General features: G+C 36.6%; 1 protein-coding gene across 4 annotated transcripts in view; it reads left to right on the top strand.

The window, feature by feature from the left end:
- The first annotated feature begins 1,392 nt into the window (after positions 1–1,392).
- The window catches only part of LOC126827140 (voltage-gated potassium channel subunit beta-2), a 98,917-nt gene continuing 80,052 nt past the window's right edge, over positions 1,393–20,257 (top strand). The window contains exons 1-2 of one of the 4 annotated variants that reach the window (XR_008788750.1): positions 1,393–1,705; positions 16,323–16,442. Coding sequence is in view for 2 of the 4 variants with exons in the window: in XM_056102268.1 (XP_055958243.1) it covers positions 16,420–16,442 (23 nt within the window). In the remaining 2 variants the exon portion in view is untranslated. The remainder of the gene's footprint in view (positions 1,706–16,322; positions 16,443–20,257) is intronic. The other 3 variants (XR_007682578.2, XM_056102268.1, XM_050556372.2) reach the window with 3 other exon arrangements.

The following is a 20,257-nucleotide window of genomic DNA, read 5'->3' as shown; positions in this document are numbered from 1 at the left end:
GTATGCGATAGTGCCGCTGCCCGGGCAAAATTTTCCTCATAGCACACTGTATGGCGTATGCCCGTCTTCATTAGCCCAGTTTAGGAGCAGAACAGTAGGACGTTAAACCCCATTTCATTTCATTTGTGTAGTGTTACAGAAGAGAACTATTTTTCCAGGTCAACAACGTTCCAGCAAAGATTCTTTGTGTACACTTCAACGTATAGTCTACACCGGCGGGCCAATGTTTTTGTCCCCTTCGAACCGCTAGGCACATTTTACTAATGCGCACCGCAGACACTCCCCCTGACAAGTGGAACCCGGACATAAATGGGATGTGTTCAATTAGCTGATCCTGTAGTATTCCGGTATAACTTCCACTTGTCAGTATACGTTATTGTACCAAAACATCCATTGAGGACATACAATACAAACCTAAACTATCTATCAATGTACTCTGACTTTATATGACAAAGTTTCTATTTTATAAAATAGAAAATTAAGCACTTTGTCATATTTATGCCCGTCCATATTATTTTGTGTACCTGTCTATATTTTATGCACTTGTATTCAATACTTTGTAAATGGGGTTTAACGTCCTATGGTTCTGTTCCGACTGGGCTAATGAAGATGGGCATACACCATACAGTACGTGCTATGAGGTAAATTTTGCCTTTTCTTATATCGAACTCCAACTGCCCGGACAGCGGCACCCCGGCCTACTCTTATATCAAATTTCAACTTTTACGCGCACGCCAATGTATACACGGGATCCCGGTTTTTCGTCCCATCCGAAGGACTAGATAGCTGCCCTTGTCAGGGCCTTCGTCCTGCACTACTGACATGTGGCTAATATTTTGTAGGCTATATTGTGTGCTGTCATCAAAGGGCATTTCAATGCAATAAAATTCTATCTATCTATCTAATGCATGAGGGATAAACGGGGCCCTTACAAGGGAAAAAATGTGCTGGGGCGAGACTTTTTTGCCCCCCCCCCACCTTTCCAATACTAGCCATATCTAGTAGATGATTCACTAGCAGATTGGATAAAGCGAAAACTTTTGTACATTCGTATATAAGCTTCAAAGAAACAATAAAAAAATTCATGCATAATTGCCCATTTAAATTTTGAACTTTGATATTCATAGACGCCCATAGTTAAGGGCCCCCTGGGGCAGCGCACCTGCTGCACCTCCTCTTGTGAGGCCTGGGGATGAACGTGGGATGTATATTGTACCATTTTATGATGAGGTTAGTGGAACTTTAGTAGAATGGTCAAACATGCCTGTAGTCATTTCACCATAATACTTGACATTTCTGCAGACTGACAGCTCCGGGATATTGTTGTAATCTTCAGGCGCGGGAAAACGGAAGAGGGCGCTTTAACTGTGGCTACTACAGTCAAATCTCTATGGAATACACCGGTATGATTGTGCATCAAATGGTTGCTGAAAACGACGGTGATTATATGAACTAGACTAATGTCAATCTGTTATAAGTCAATCAGTCATACAATACCGTCAAACACGCGGCCTTTTCAGGTTCCGGACACAACTTGGTCAGTGTTGAAGGCATTTTTGATTAATTCACGCATGTATAGGGTCGTCATCGATTTTTTGCTGTGTGACTCGAGCAGTGCCTCCGAATCGAAGAAGTTGATGAGCTTATATATATGCCAACATCAGCTAGAAATTTGGAAGACAGGGAAGAAGCAGGCGGTCACGACGTTAGTATATTATTCTTATATATTCCAGGCTTTACGCTCTTGTGCATTATACGATGCATTTGCACGATACGATCATTATTATTAATTGTTAAATATTGTTATTTATATGACGGTACACGATGACACAAAGGTACGTCATATAATATACTAATTAATTACTACCTGTGGGAGAGTTTTTATTGCCATTCATTCATATGATCCTATCAGATTAAGACTTATATAGCCTACATTTAAAAATAGCTGATCAATTATTCAAAAATAATTCTGATATAACTTCAAATGAAATTTATGTAGGTATATGCATTAAATATTTACTTATATGTTGAATTTATTGTTATACACAATATTATAGTTTCTATTTGTATAGATAACACATGTTATGTTGGACTGTTGGTTTATTTGGTTAAAGTCATTCTGCACACAGAGGACTATTTGCTTTCAGGGGAGGGGGTTGGATGGCTGAATGGTTAGCACGTACGCGTTGCATCATGAGGTCTGTCATTGAGTTAACTGGAGTAGTTTCCATTCCCCGGTTGTACATGTACGTGACACGGAGTAGGTCGCCTGTCCAACTGCGTGGGTTTTCTCCAGCTCCTCTGGTTTCCTTCCACTGCTAAAGATCCCTACACACAAGCAAATTATAGAAATAAAATTGAACCATATGTTAGTCCCGAAATGACCAAGTTTGTGTGGAGTGGACATTAAACTCTCTCTCTCTCTCTCTCTCTCTCTCTCTCATAGTTTATATATATCATCATCATATGATAATATATCATCAGGTAAAGTGGTTTTGAATCCCCAGTTGTACGTGCCAAGGAGTAGGATCGCCTGTCCAACTTTGTGGGTTTTCTCTTGGTCCTCCGGTTTCCTCCAACTGCTAAAGACCCCTACACTCAAGCGAATTATTGAAATAAAATTAAACCATATGTTAGTCCCAAAATGACCTAGATTGTGTCGAGTGGACGTTAAACCCCATTTCTCTCTCTCTCTCTGTAATGCTTTCCTACTCCATTTCACATGTGTCATACTTAGATACAAAATAAACCTTTTTAATTTTATAAATGGAAGTATAATAAAAACTTCTCAAAATTCTCAAAGTATACTTACTAGTTGTGTTTTCGAATAAAATCATTGATTAAGGAATTAGATTCGTTGATTTCACTTAATTTGATATGTTCGTTTGTTTTTGATTTCTGCTTATTGTGTCTTGTCCATAGATTTGTTTTTGTGTAAACTATGTGTGGTGCAGTTCCCCTGCACTTACTATTAGGAATTTAAATCGTCGATTTAGGAATTAAAATGTCCGTCAACTGGCTTAGTGTCTGTGTTCTCAAGTGGAGCTAATTGTAAATACATGTAGACAGTGTAAGTTTAGTATGTGTAAGAGTTATGGGATTCAGTGAGAATTGATATTTAAAGGGTATCTTCATTGCCTTGTTGACAGCTTGTGATAAATGGGGATATTGCTTGGAACAAATAGTTGGAAGAGATCATTACACAGAACTAGTCATCCATTTACGATAAATCGTTACTTCTAGATTGTTTAAGTGTTTTTTTTCGATCAGATTCGACAAATCTTCAAACCACATCAGTAGTGTTGTTATTTGTTCAATCATTTATATATTTTTTGAGAATATTTATCAGGATTTTCTGATGTAGTTTCCCCTTGTCAGTGGTGCAAGATGAGGGCCCGACAAGGACAGCTGTCTAGTCATTCAGATGGGACAAAAAACCAAGATCCCATCTACACATTTGAGTGCATGTAAAAGATACCTTGGCAGTTGGAATTCGATATAAGATAGTGTGCCACTGCCCAGGCAAAATTTTCCTCATAACACACTGTATGCCGTATGTTCATCTTCATTAGCCCAGTTGGAGCAGAACAGTAGGATATTAAACCCCATTTTTTGAGAATAAAATAAAGATTTAAACCAAACTAGGAATACATGTACAAAAGAAATGAAATAAGGTTAAATGTCCTACTTTTCTGCACCAACTGGGCTAATAATGACAGGCATATGCCATATAGTGTACTATGAGGGCCGTACTAGCTCAGAACGAGGGAGGTGGGATGTGTTGTCAGGGGTCGCTGTAAAATTGAAGGACAATGTACATCTACGGTCGGCAAAATTTTCAGGGGGTGGGAGCACGAAACTTTTTGCCGGGGGATTTTGCTCCCCCTGCGTCCCCCTAGTTAGTCTTATTTAAAATTCCAGCTGTCAAGGGGTTCTTTTACATGCATGCCGATGTGTACACAGGACGCCTTTTTTCTACCCATCTGAACGACTAGATAACACTACCTTCTAAGCCCGTCTGTCCTGCACCACTGAAAAGGGGGAACCATGCCGGGAAATCCCAGTGAACGATCTCAGTCATCAAGGGGATCAAATAAGGGACTTCCAGGTTAGTGAGCTAATGTCTCACACATGCCATTGGTTTTTCTACCCATTCGAACAACTAGACCCTTTACCTTGTAAGACCCACCGTCCTGCACCACTGAAAAGGGGAACCACGCCAGAAAAGCCAAATGAACTTTCTCGGTCAGTACAGGGATCAAACAAGGTCTTACTTACTGGGCCACCGTGGCTCCCATTTTTTTAAAAATGAATTGACTATTAAAACAAATTATCAATCCATGTAGAAATTGTATTTTTTATATGTGGGCTGAGTATTTCTCCTACTTACCTGACAGATATATAAAAACTGGTAGAAATAATAAAGGCAATTACTTATAATAATGGATCTTATTTGATTAACTTTATTTGTGTGAGAGAGAGAGAGCGAGAGAAAGAGAGAGAGAGAGATGGTATTTAAGTTCCACGGTCACAAACTAGGTCATTTCGGGACTGTCATATGGTTCAATTTTATTTTAATGATTTGCTTGCATGTAGGGGTCTTTAGCAGTGGGAGCAAACCGGAGGATGCGAAGAAAATCCTTGAGGTTGGACCCTACACCTTGTCACATACAACCAGGGAATCGTAACCACGCCAGTTGACTCAATGACAGACCTGTCTGGGCAAAATGTCCCTCATAGCAAACTGTATGGTGTATGCCTGTCTTCATTAGCCCAGTTCGGAGCAGAACAGTAGGACGTTAAACCCCATTTCATTTTATTTGTATGTTTACTATAGAAACAGCTGGAGAAGCAGCTAGCAAATAAAAGCAACATTACAACAGACGTAATTCTATCGTACCAATTATATTGGATTGATATGTTAAGGAGCCATGTAATTTGAAATAGACTATAAATTATATAATTATCAGATTATGTAATCAAATTGCCAACGAATTACAGGTTTAGAATTATTTAATACTAATAAATAACGCTTAACTTCATCGCGGCCGTAACAATGCACTTCTGATATTATATACTCAAATTACAGCCTTGTTAATTACAAAAAACATGTTTAGAATTAGATAAATGGTTATAATAAAAGCGTCTGCAGTAAGAACGCACTTCTGCTGTTATTCTCGTTGATTTAATGTGTTGGTGAATTAGATTGTTTTTTATACCTTTAATCAGGTACTTTATTCAGGTACTTGAAATAGGATGTGCTTTCAGAGGTAATTATGCTATTAATGTTTTAACTCTATTGATTAAATGATTTATTTATTATTCACAAAAAGTAACTTAATTGATTTGAAGTGAGCTAAGTTGTAAACAGAGCAATATATATAGAATTAAAAAAATGAAATGAAATGGGGTTTAGTGTCCTACTGTTCTGCTTCAACTGGGTTAACGAAGACTGGCATAATGTCATACAGTGTGCTATGAGGGAATTTTGCCTACTCGTATATCAAATTCAAACTCTCAAAGGTTCTTCCACATGCTCGCCAATTTGTACACATGAACTCAATTTTTTTGACCCATCAGAACAGGTATACATTTTTTTGTCCCATCAGAACAGCTATACATTGTTCCTCGCAAAGCCCTTCGCCCTGCACGACTGACAAGGAGAAACCAGCTGGAAAATTTCCAGTGAACTTTCTCAGCCAACACAGGGATCAAGCACAAGACCTCAAGTTTAGCAAGCGTGAGTCACCGTGCTCACATGACGGAGCGAATAGTACTTTAACGGTGTTAAAATGTTATTAAACCAGTGTTGTGTCGTTTATAGTGCAACAAAGTAGTACAGCTTCACGGTTGTGCCGATTTGTTCTGAAGTCCCGTACAAGTAACCTTGAGTAGGGAGTACACAGAAAATATCCTTGAGTAGGGAGTACACAGAAAATAACCTGAGTAGGGAGTAAACAGAATATAACCTTGAGTAGGGAGTACCGGTACACAGAAAATAATCTTGAGTAGGGTGTAAACAAAAAAAAATAGTTGGAAATCGACAAAGAGTAGGTGGAAAAGCCACTGCCTAGGTAAAATTTCATTCGTAGCACACAACTTCATGAAGGTCGGTCTACATTGGCTCGGTTGGTATAGAGCAGTTAGACATTAAGCCCTTATTTCATTTTATTAATTTTTAGAGTTATAGCCCTTGCTCACTCTATGGAATCTTGTCATCTTTAAAAAAATATTTAGGGAATATAGAACCCTAGAAAATGAAATGAAATGAAATGGGGTTTAATGTCTTACTGTTCTGCTCCTATACTGGGCTAATGAAGACGGGCATACGCCATACAGTGTGCTATGAGGGAAATTTTGCCCAGGCAGCGGTACTATCGCCTACTCTTATATCGAATTCCAACTGCCAGGGGATCTTTTACGTGCATTCCAATATATACACAGGACCTCGGTTTTTCATGTCATCCGAAGGACTAGACAGCTGTCCTTGTCAGGCCCTCTGTCCTGCATCACTGACAAGGGGGAACCACGCCGGAAAATCTGGATGAACTTTTTCGGCCAATGCAGGGATCGAACACCCGACCTCTAGGCTATAGAACCCTAGGAATCGACGATTCTTCATTAAAGATACATTATAGGAGAGTAGATAAAGAGCTGGTAGTTCTCACTATAATAGTTAAGGGCCGGTCACACAGGCTTCCGCGAGTTGATCACGAGTGTATCGCGAGGAAGAACTGTCAAACGCGAAGTAAGCGCGGTCACAAGTGAATGACACGTGAATGAAACGTGGTGGACTCGCGAATAACAAGTGCGCACACGCGCGAAAAATTTTACACGCGCACGGAGTCCGATTTTATTTTTGAGCAGCACAAAAATTAGGCGCAACGGCCACCGCGTGTCGCACACGTGGTGTAAACGCTGTACAAACGCGGGCCAAACGCGATAACACGTGGTACACTCGCGGATCACAAGTGGACGACAAGTGGTCACTCGCGGGCAAACGCAAAATTTCTTCGTGTGACTGCGTGTGTAGCACTTGTCATCCACTTGTGATCCGCGTGTCTACAGCGTTCCTACCACCTGTGATAGCGTGTGCTCCACGTGTAAAAGGCTTCCTCAGGGATTGTGTCACGAGTCATCCGCGGGCCATTCGCGTGTTTTCGCGTTGAATCGCGATTGAACCACGACTGATTCGCGTGTCGTCCACGACCCAATCTCGTTTGTACCACTAGTTATTTCTGCTATAAAAAGATCGCGTGTGGGCCATTTTTCATCAGTTGTGATCAAGAACACCGGACGCGGCGGCTTTTATACACGCGGGCGGCAAGCGGAGCACAAGTGATCGGCACGTGATTCACACGCGGAGCACATGTGGAGCACAAGTGATACACACGCGCTGCGTGTGACCCCATTTTCTGACCACAAGCGCTCACACACGGAGGACTCGTGGTGGACACGCGATGCACACGCGCGCGTGTGGTCCACTTGTCATTCGCGTGTCCAGCATGTCTGAGACAAATTGGTTGATTTTCACCGCGTGTAGAAAAAATTTGCAAAATTTATAGCAAAATTACACGTGATCAACTCGCGGAAGCCTGTGTGACCGGCCCATTAGAAACTAGATACTGTAAAGGGAATATGCTAAAGATTTCAGTCAAATTGCTCCACTCTGAACCGAGATATTAACATTTGAATTTTGGGCCTAGCCTCGATCATCATTACTTAAGTTGGTACAATAAAAAAAATAGTCACGATTATCCATTTTTGGATTAAATCATCAATGATCGTTCAGCAGCAAATTGGATTCAAATCCAGTCAAAATTCGACACATAAGATGGCATCGAGAGTTGATTATAGTCTGGATAAGTTAATTAATATCTAATTAATAATTTAGATAACATTTCAGGCCTAAAGAAAGACCTGCAATAGACAGATTTAGCTCTTGCATAATGTATGTTTGATTCCTTCAAACAGGTTTTCTTCTCTTAAACCTGTTTCTGTCAAAGTCAAATAATGTTATAATTTATAATAGTCTAGTTCTTATGTACATGGATGGGAGTTCATTCTGCCTTCTGTTTTATTTCTCACCGCTTTTTGCAGTCCGACTTTAGTCTACAACCCAAGAACAGAAATATCAACAAAATTAAATTATTAGGAAATAAAACAATTTGCCATGTCATTTTTTTACGTAAATATTTGGAACATATACATCAAGGTTCCAGTCTTTGAATGATGTAGTATTCCTGATAATAGATTCTGGTTTTTTTATGGCACCTTTCTTGCACTTGCAGTTATTTTGAGATTTCTGTTTGCAATGAATCTTTAACAAGAATTAGCTTTAAGACAGTTTATTTGAAATTTATTGAATTCAGTTTAGCTGCTTGTTAATGAAGACAGGAATATAGACAGACATTTCAAACAATAAATAATAGACATGTATTTATCAATTTAAATAAAAACCAGCGGCTGCCAGACAGGATACGCCCTCAATTTGCAATAGATGGATAGAGAACAAGCTAAAAACAAACAGATTTTTGTACAATTAGAGGCAATAATCCAGAAAGTTATAGTATGAAATGCGCCAATAAAGTCTCAACTATTTTATTAATCCATTTATAAAGAACTTTATATATTAAAGGTACTGGTGAGATTGTTTAACATCTCTGATCATGGTCACAAACTTTATTATTTGGAAGTTTGGAGAGAGAGAGAGAGAGCGAGAGAGAGAGGCAAGAGAGGCCAGAGAGAGAGAGGCGAGAGAGAGAAAAGAAGAAAAGAGGAAAAGAGAGAGAAAAGAGAGAGAGAGAAAGAGAGAGAGAGAGAGAAAAGAAAGAGAGAGAGAGAGAGAGTTTAGTGTCCCTTCACATAAATGAGGTGATTTTGACACTGACATACTGTTCAATTTTTATTTCATTCATTCAGGTGGGGGTAGGAGTCTTTAGCAGTGGGAGGAAACCCAGAGAAAACCCCAAGGTTACTACTTGTCGTGTACAAACGGGGAAACAAAACCATATCTCTTTGCTCTTAAGGTACATGTTAAACCCTTTGATCTCAAGCTCACACTTTAGACCCTTTGATCTAAAGCGCACACATTAGACCCTCTGATCTAAAATGCACACATTTAGATCCTCTGATCTAAAACGCACACATTAGACTCTCTGATCTAAAACGCACACATTAGACCCTTTGATCTAAAGTTCACACATTAGACCCTTTGATCTAAAGTGCACACACAAGAAGTAGGGTCCTCCGGTTTCCACCCACTGCTAAAGACCCCTACGCGCAAGCGAATTATTGAAATCAAATTGAACCATATGTTAGTCTCGAAATGACTTGATTTGTGTTGAGTGGACATTAAACCCTCTCTCTCTCTCCCTCTCTCTCTCTCTCTCTCTGTGAAGACATGACAGCTAGATGCACTTATTTATTTAATTCATTGAATATTTTTTATCTCAAGTTTATATTTCTTTTTCTTTCCGTAATGGGGGGTTGGATGGCCGAATGGTTAGCACATGCGTGCTGTATCATACGACCTGTCATTGAGTCAACTGGCGTGGTTTTGAATCCCCGGTTGTTCGTAATAAGGAGTAGGGTCGTCTGTCCAACCTCGAGGGTTTTCTCCAGGTCCTCTGGTTTCCTCCCACTGCTAAAGACCCCTATGTGCAAGCGAATTATTGAAATAAAATTAAACCATATGTTATTCCCAAAATGACCTAGTTTGTGTCGAGTGGACGTTAAACCCCATTTCTCTCTCTCTCTCTCTCTTTCCATAATGTCAGGTAGTTCTAATTTTTAGAGCAAAATAAAAGAAAAAAAAGAGAATAACCCAATGATCTGGGTCAACAAGTCATATTTTCCCATCTTTTCAGCCTCTGGCTTCACGCTTTTTAGTTTTTAGCAGATCAAAGACTCCGCAGCATTGCCCATTAAGAAAGTTGAAAATGATGTATAAAATCGTAATTGTGACTAGTCATGTGTAAAAATAACATGATATAATTAGAAGGGTATCATTTCATTCAGAAATATTTGAGAGTGTAAAAGCATGATGGAATTATTTAGAGTACTAGTAATTTAAAGGAGGCAAGTCGGTAACTCGATATCATCCTTAGTCTTCGATATTGCAAACACGACTTATTGGTCAATTTAATTCAACATTGATGTTATCTTACCATGAAAAGATGGGCTTCTGATCTCCAATATTTAAGACAAAATGAAAATTGGCACACGAATCCATGCCAGAATGCGTTCGAGCGTCATTTGTAATGAAGCAATTCGATGAAGAAGGTTAAACATATCCCACAGCAGATACTACCGGTGTAGACTGGATGCCAAAGACTCTATTCAATTTGGACTCTTCACTTAGTTCCCCGAACATAACTGAATAGAAATAACTGTAAAAACAGAAATGATTGTTGAATGTTAATCAGTTTATACATATTGTGTCCATTTGCATTGACCGAGAAAGTTCATTGGGATTTTCCGACGTGGTTTCCCCTTGTCAGTGATGCAGGACGGAGGGTCTGACAAGGACAGCTGTCTAGTCATTAGGATAGTATGAAAAAAACAAGGTCCTGTGTATACATTGGCGTGCACGTAAAACATCCCATGACAGTTGGAATTCAATATAAGAGTAGACCATTGTGCCGCTGCCCGGGCAAAATTTTCCTCATAGCACACTGTATGGCGTATGCCCGTCTTGGAGAAGAACAGTAGGACGTTAAACCCTATTTCATTTCCATTTCTAGTTGCCAGAGAATATAAATTAGCTCCTTTAAACATACATATGACAATTTTAGGTCTTTCTTTATGCCTGAAATGTTATCTAAATTATTAATTAGACATTAATTAACTTATCAAGACCATAATCAACTCTCAATGTCATCGCTAGCCTGCAATATTTACGGGATTAAGATCTGATTTGCTGCTCAACTTTCATTCATGATTTAATCATGAAATGAGTAAACAAGATTATGTTTTTTTATCGTACCGACTTAGTAATGATGATCAAGGCTAGGCCGAAAATTCGGTCACTAAATTCTCGGTTCACAGTGGATCAATTTGACTGAAATTTTCAGCAAATTTCCTTTACATTATGTAGTTTTTAGCTATTATAGTGAGAACTGCCAGCTCTTTATCTAATCTCCCATAATGTATCTTTAAGAAGAATTTCATTGAAAAACATTTGTGGGTTTTGTATTTGTAGATCAGATATGACTTTCTGAGAACTTCAGTAGTTTAAATAGAATTTCATTGAGAAACAGTTTTGAGTTTTATATTTATTACACAGACATGGTTTTATGAGAACTTTTGTGGCTTAAATAGAATTTCATTGTGAAATATTAAAAAGTTTTGTATTTGTAGTACAAATATACTGTATAATGAATTTATTAATACTTCAGTTTCTTAAAGCTACGTTCCCGGAAAAGTATTTATCGGGTGGTTATTTCGAATAAAAGTATGACAATTTTGGTATATATGGAAAGTAGAAATATCCAATCTTACTAGAAAAATACTGGATTCCCTGAAAAACACTCATGGAGCGCATACAGGACAAAAATGTAAGGGTTTCCCTAATCAACAGCCCAACGATTAGGAGTGTCTGCACGCGTGACTTTGAAGGTTGCACGCGGAGATTGACCGCTTGATGTGCATTTTGATAAACTTTATGAAGAATTAGACGTACAACACTTTCTGAGATAAAAATCACGGAAAAAGACGCTGGCAGTGGATAATCCGAAAATTTAATTAGGCTTCGATATCTATACTAATATTTGTGACTGTCGTTTGTTTGTCTGTCTGTTTGTCTGTCTGTCTGTTCGGGGTTGGCGCCTACACTAGGTCTGACCCGAGTCTGAAATTTGGGGTATAGGGGTAGCTTGGCCAGGGAGTAACATAAGCCAGGTGGCGTTAGTCTACCACTTCTGGTTTCGGGGTTATGACCCCTGAGCGAAGCCGGGCATTCTGCTAGTTTGTAATAAATAGTCAGCGATTAAAGACATCGTCTTGTGTATGCAATGAATTCTCCTCCGACTTCGCTTGCGTTGCTAGGTACCGAGAGAGGTAAGTCACGTGACACGAACATGACCTCTTTTGATCGATTTTTTATAGCCATGGTATTCCCAGACAATTGCAATGTTTTGAGAAGGATTTGAAGCAAAATTATGATAAATTAATTAGTTTGAATATGTTTTTAGTCCAAATATATCATCAAGTCACCCAGTTTGTACCTGGGAAGGTATCTTTAAAGAGGCATTAGGTAAGATTAGATAAAGAGCTGACAGTTCTCGCTATAATAATTAACAATTAGATAATGAAAAGGGAATATGCTGAAAATTTCAGTAAAATTACTTCACTCTTAACTGCGTTAACATGGTTAGAAGAACATTGTATCCTTGATTGTCATTGCTACCATGATTACAATAATAAACAAAGTATCTGTTGTCCATTTTTACGGTAAATCATCAACAGAAAAACATATTTAAATCTACTTAACCCATTAAGCGAGATGTTTTTAAAACGTTAACTACCCCCTATTGTGTAATTAATTTGACGAAGTGACAAAGAACTATGAACTATTTTCTAAGAATAGGTTGGGAAAATACCTCCAAGGCGTTATATTACGCCCTACACACAGTGAGTTGCAGTTGTCCAGGATGTAATATAACGACCTACGCACTTAACGAGTTAATATTGGAGCCATCCGGTGGCACCAAGAGATGTTTATGGTCTTGGTAAGTTAAAGGTGCATTATGGGAGATTAGATAAAGAGCTGACAGTTCTCATTTAAATAGTTGATAAATAGATAATGAAACCAGAATAGGCTGAAAATTTCAGTCAAATTGCTTCACTCTGAACCAAGATATTAGTGATTGAATTTTAGGCTAGCCTCGATCGTCATTACTAACGTTGGTACGATAATAAACAAAATCCTGATTATCCATTTTTCCGTTAAATCATCCATCACAAAACGTATTCAAATTCACAGGCTAGTAATGGCATCAAGAGTTTATTATGATCTTGACAAGTTAATTAATGATTTGTATAACATTTGAGGCCTAAAGAAAGACCTGCAATAGGCAGATTTAGCTCTTGCATAATGTCTCACTGATCAGCAGTGAATTTTCGCTAGGCCGCTACAATCACTGATAAGGATGACATTGATGCGACTTAATGAGCCAGAAATATTAACTTTTTTCCTGCGACAAATTAAATTCTAAAAAATTTTTTTTATTTATTAGAAAAATAAATAAAGGCGTTTGACGTATTTGTATGTAAAAATTATTTCCTATTTAGTGGGTATTAAAATGACAGAAAGGCAGCATTCCGCCCAAAGCAGTAACGTCTTATGTAAACAATGCACGCGCCATTCAGCCAATGATTGACGCCGCGTGATGTGACGGCAAGTGTTAAGGCAGTCATCTTTGACAGAGATATTACTAGACTCGTAATTTTCTGTGAAACAGATTGGCATAATTCATCTTTAAATAGAATTTCACTGAGAAATTTTGAACTATAAAAAATGAAACGAAATAGGATCTGTGTTTTAATCAGATTGATAGTGTTTAATTTACATGTTCATCCAGGATTTTGTTTTAAAGTGGAAGGATAAGGAGGTAAACAGACATGAATTAGGTGAGAGAGAGAGAGAAATGGGGTTTAACATCCACTCAACACAAACTAGGTCATTTCGGGACTAACATATGTTTTAATTTTATTTCAATAATTCGCTTGCGTGTAGGGGTCTGTAGCAGTGGGAGGAAACCGGAGGACCCGGAGAAAACCCATGAGTTTGGACAGGCGACCCTACTCCTTGTCACGTACAACCGGTGATTCGAAACCACGCCAGTCGACTCAATGACAGACTTTATGATACAGCGCGCACACGCTAACGATTTAGCCATTTAACCCCCCTGAGAATATTTGAGAGTTTTGCATTTGTAGCGCAAATTTTATGAGTATTTCAGTAGTTTAAAGGTACCTTCCTGCATACGAACTGTGTAATTTGATGATATATTGGGACTAAAAACATATTAAAATTAATTAATCTATCAAAAAATTTGCTTCAGATCTCTCTCAAAAGTTTGTATTCGCAAGGAGATACCCCAAGCTATGAAAAAACTTTTTATAGAAGCTATATTTGTCACCTAACTTGATTGAGGGAGAGCCTATTTTTTCAGATTGTATTGTCATTACTTACTGTCCATTTGCCAAACATATCGAAGCCTAAGTGAAATCTTGAATTATTTTCTGCCATCTTCTTTTACCGCCGTTTAATTGCAGAATCGGTTTTCTGTTTACAACCCTCAATGTTACCAAAACTGCCTAACTATTTGATCAAGAGATAACAACTGCTCCCTAAGTCAAGCTGGCAGAACCCCTCATTGTTCCCAAAACTGCCAAACCATTCGATCAAGAAATAACATCGGGTTGCCAGTTAGTGACACCCATACGTTTTTGCCCCATGGGTGTTTTTTCGGTTAATCCAGTATTTTTCTAGTAAGAGTGGATGTTTCTACTTTCCATATATACCTCATTTGCCATACTTTTATTGGAAATAACCACCCGATAAATACTCTCTTAAGAATGTATCTTTAGATAAAATGCGATTGAAAGCAATATTTTAAACAAACATTATGTAAGAGCTAAATCTGCCTATTGCAAATCTATCTTTAGGCCTGAAATGTTATCTAAATTATTAATTATCCAGACCATAATCAACTCTCGATGTCATCTTATTGGTCAGATTTTCTCAGGATTTGAATTTGATTTGCTGCTCAGTGCTCATTAATGATTTAATCCAAAACTGGATAAGCGAGACTCGGTTTTTTATCGTAATAATGATCGAGGTTAGGCCTAAAATTCGAACGGTAATATCTCGGTTCTGAGTGGATCAATTTGTCTGAAATTTTCAGCAAATTGCCTTTACATTGTCATTATCTAGTTTTTAACTATTATAGTGAGAACTGTCAACTTGTTATCTAATCTTCCATAATTTATCTTTAAGAATTTTGTACTTGTAGCACGAATATATATTATTTTAAAACTTTATAAATACTTGATAGAAATTGTGTAAGTGACCATTTGAAATGTGACAGCTGGTTGCAATTTAGAATTGATTTAAATTCAAATTAGTATCGTAAAGGTATATAAAGTAAACCTAGAATTACATTAAAATAGTATTTTAGCTGACCTGGTTTTTGGATACAGCATAACTACTGCTGACAGGGGATCTACAGGGGTTAGGGTTAGAAGGTGGGGGGAGAGAGAGATGGGGTTCAACATCCACTAATATATGGTTCAATTTTATTTCAATAAATCGCTTGTGCCTAGGGGTCTTTTACTAGTGGGAGGACCAGGAGAAAAAACCATGTGGTTGGACAGACGACCCTACTCCTTGTCACATACAATCTGGGAATTGAAACCATGCCAATGACAGACCTTATGATACAATGCGCTCACGCTAACTCACAGAGTTATATGAAGGCCTACATGTCACGGAGGGGAGCCTACATAGCTAGATTTCTAAGGGGGTCAGTTTGCTCCAGAACCTCCTGCCAGAGGGATCCCCCACATTGCCTTTATTAGAAAGATGTGATGTTTACTAGTTTTATTGGGGACGTCGGGGAAATAAAAAGATGGAACATAAAAAATGTAGTGAACTTTTTTCATGATCAGGTTTTCTACTCTAGAGAATCTCACATAATGGTTGTTTTTAATAAATCATTTATCAATCATTTTATTTTTATTTATTTATTTTTTTCATTGAATTTAATTTCAATGTTGAATTACCTGCACCCCCTACCCCCGCACCAATGTCTAGTTAGTCATTCTAGAGATTTAGCTTTCCCAATATTGGAATTGATTCCCCAGCCCCTAAAATGATGGCCATGCACTTAAATATATAATTTTAATAATCCCAAATGTAAAATGTTTGCCTGAATTTTAGTTGATCATGCTACTTTTGTTTGAAATTCTCTTAATTATTGTCGGGGACATTTTTTTTTTTATACGGCACTAAAAAGTTGTATCTCTGGACATACTGCCTAATAAGTCGCTGAAGAAGAACAAGACATGATAATAAGAGATTTATTGACATTCTTGTATAGTTTAAGGTTTCCATTATTAACAGTTAATGGTCGATATATAACCAATTTAGTGTTATATAATAAGTTTTTAATTAGGAACAGGTATGTATTGATATTTACCGTGCATTATAGCCTATATCTACCGGTGTATATTAGGTATATGTATATATGGATATACAGTACACACCTGTAGTAATAGTATATATATATAACTTCTGTTATTCACTGTGTTTACAGGCTTCTAGTGTGTTGTGTTGTGTTGGTCTAGCAGAAGTTACTATGCAATGAGAATGGAGAGAGTTGATTGAGCAGGAGTGTCGAGTTGGGAGATAGAATGACTGCGTTAGTGCAGTACAAGTAAGTCTATTTATTAGTCCGTAATTCAAATTATCACTTAGGAATATTTGTTTTACATTTAGGTTGTTGATCGAAGTTTTATTTAAAGTGATGCAGAACCTGGTGTGAGATATTTATGACATGATTTAATAATTTACCAACAGTATTTTTTTTTAGTTTCATTTTATTGATATTGATGTTATTGTATGAATACGCTAATGCTCACACTTTATCTGTGAATACTTGCATTTAAGTGATTTATAACAGTTAGGTTGTTCAATAAGTCTGCAATGGTTCTTCAATCTTTTAATTACTGGAACTTATCTCTTACAAACGACAATAATTCAATACATACAACGTACACTTACAGCACAGTGGATGACTGACATAGCTTCTACTATAAGTCGGGTGACTTAATGACTTGCCTATTGATGCACATTAGCCTTTTTATATTCTAAAAAATGGATAAGCTCAAGTGCTGACATCAAAACATATACTATACAGGATTATCACTAGAGACAGTAACATTAATAAACAATAATGGATTAAATACTTAACTAATTAGCTTCTACCCTGATGGATATCAAACCATGACACATTAAATACTATCTTAAACTGTCTGCTCATATAGGTTTATCAAAACTATAAGAATGGATTTTATGCTATTCAATGTCATTTAAAACTTGTACTATATGATGGACTTGATCCTTTATCAACAACATTATTCTAATTTTCTAATATTTGAATTCAAATAGTTAATTATTTTATGGTATTCAACTAAAACTTGTTGAATTTGATTTTTTTGTATTTTATAATAGATGAGATTATTTAAGTCATGGACCTGACACTGTAACCCGGGTATCATTTAATCTTGTGTATTTAGCACTAATTTTTTTCACATTCATTTAATATCAAAACGTTGTTTAAAAATTTGTAAAAACCATTTAAAATGCCCCCTAGTCATCTAATTTGTACTTTTGTCCAGTTTAAAGCTGACCAGTTAATTTTGATAATGAGTGTCTAATTTACAAATGATTAATTTCCTGACCACAACCCAATTGATTATTGATGTATAATGATTAATTTTTGGTGATTCTAAACGATTTTTACGAATTTTTAAACAAAGATTTGATATTGAATGAATTTGGAAGAAATTCGTGCTAAATACACAAGCTTAAATGATACCTGGTTTACAGTGTTACACATCCATGGTTAATTCAAATCGACTGATGTTTAAAAATAAAGGAAATGTATTTTGTTTACGGTATCCCTAACTACTCAAAAATACCATGCCATTTTATTGGTGTGAAAATGTCATTTATTGAATTAATAGACAAAGACATAAATTTATACGTAAAGAAAATGAGTCCTTATTTGTAAATAGACACATATTTAAATGTGCACAACACCTAAAAAAAATGTTAAAATGTTATTAAACCGGTGTTGAATTTTACCGTGAAACAAAGTAGTGCAGCTTTGGATTATAATATTTTTGGATACATAAAGACATACATGTGTACATTACATGAATTTTATACACAACAAATAACTAACATGGATATAATTTTATGGATACACAATTACCAAGTTTAATACAAAACGACGTTTCGATGAGCATACTCTCATCTTTATCATTTGCTTGATAAATTACTAAATGCCAATCAAAGAAAAAATAACTAAAATACTACTAATTGTTGGACTAAATAATTCCCCTCAAAATACGCCAAACAGAGACGAGTCTGAGATGTTATCATATATATAGTCTGTCATTTGAATGGGATGGTCTAGTGATCTAGAGTGTTGCACTTCGACCTCTAGCTGGCCGGTCACCTATGGCTTGAGGTTGTGATCTCGATCCCTGCTGTGAGCGCATGTGGTTTCCTCGCACAAGAAAGACCCATGTGCGTGCGGCAAGATAATAAAAATGAAAATAAGACTTGTCTGCGATATCACTGTCCTGTCTTCTTTTAACGCTAAAAAAAAGTAAGACATTGTTAAACCAATTCATTTATATTCTGAAATGTTTTCTATGAAAATGATTGTGTACACTGTCATAATATATTAATGATTGGTGGGTTGGAAATAGTCTCCCTTGAGACGTCATTTAATTCTTTATTGATACACTCGGAAAGTTTTCTTTGAAAGACATTGTCGTCTGCTTGACATATTAAGTTACCTGTGTAAACACTGACAAATCTGCATTAAGTCTTCAAAGACTGCCTGCCAATGGAGTATGAGGCAACAGGTGGTTCTATTATAGAAATTTATTTCTTTATTCTAGAATAGAAATATCGGCCGGCTATTATTGACAACAAATTGACTTCACTTTTATCATGTGTAGACGCAGGCAGAAATGTTTGTTTTTTGATTGCAAGGCAGGTCGATATTACGCATGCAGCACTTTCTGTACGAGGATTGAATTCTATTTACACACACTATTAAACCTAGTTGGCACTTGTTTGCATTAAACTCATTCCACAATATAATAAATCTTAAATATGCACCATTTTTCATATCTATATGTCTATATTTGATTCAGTTTCAGACCGGCCTGTTGAAGGTCTTTCTTTATCTAAATTATCAATTAGACATTAATTAACATATCCAGACAATAATCAACTCTCGATGCTATCGTTAGCCTGTGATATTTAGGGAATTGGAAGTACATTTTTTAAAAATAATTAAACATAAAAATGGATAATTCACACTTTGTTTTTTTGTCATACCGACTTTAATAATGATGATCCAGGCTAGCCTAAAATTCAAATGCTAATATCTCAGTTCATAGTGGAACAATTTGACTGAATTTTTCAACATATTTTATTTACATTATCTATTATAGTGAGAACTGTCAACTCTTTATCTAATCTTCCATAATATATCTTTAAAGATGCATTATGGGAGAGCTAAAATCGACCTATTGCAGGTCTTTATTTGGGCTTCAAATGTTATATAAACTATAAATTACACTTTTATTAACAAAACAGACTAACTCTCTGAGATTTGAATGGATTAGATCGCCATCGAGATTTACAAATTTAACGATAAATTGGATAATGGAGACTTAGTCTCGGTTTTCCAGTACTGTTGCTATAATAATAAACAATCTACGATACATTTTCTAACATTTATAACTTCACTCAGAATAAAGTAATTTGAATGAAATTTTCAATGTCTTCATAAACATCAATGCACACATCCTGTCAAATCTACTTACATTGATAACTGTGCTCAAAATAAAGTAATTTGAATTAAATTTTCAATATATTCATTTATCTATTTTTAAACTAAATGTAGTATGGCAAGAACAGCCGGTACCCTCCCATTTCGACTACAGCCTATAACAACAGATTAAATGGCCTTCTTATCCTTTAGGATACCCTCCCATTTCACCTACGTCCCATTTCTTATTATGTATTTTTGTACTACATGTATTAAAGCAAGAACTGTCGGCTCTTTATATCTAAATCTTGCATAATGCTGCTTTAAACCTAGATAGCACTTGCGTGCATGAAACTCATTCCATTAAATGATAAATCTTGAATAATATTAACCGTTTCGCAGATCTATATTTTATTCAATTCCTAAAGGCTCCGCATTCCTTTAACAATAGGATAAATGGAGCAAATGGCTCAGTAGCCCGGATTCTTGAAAGCAACATCTCCATCCCAAATTAACAGAATAATGACCTTTTATTCGCATTGATTATTGATTTATATTATAGATGAAAGGTTGATATAACTCTTTAGATTAAAACTGTCTAGCTAGACGACTCTATTTTAATATTACACTAAGATATTGTCTTTGTTTTAGTTTTATTTTTTCTTCATGATCTT

This window comes from Patella vulgata, chromosome 7, assembly GCF_932274485.2.
Source record: "Patella vulgata chromosome 7, xgPatVulg1.2, whole genome shotgun sequence".
NCBI lineage: Eukaryota > Metazoa > Mollusca > Gastropoda > Patellidae > Patella > Patella vulgata.
Note: the sequence above shows the minus strand (reverse complement) of the source record. Positions and strands in the feature narration are given on the sequence as shown.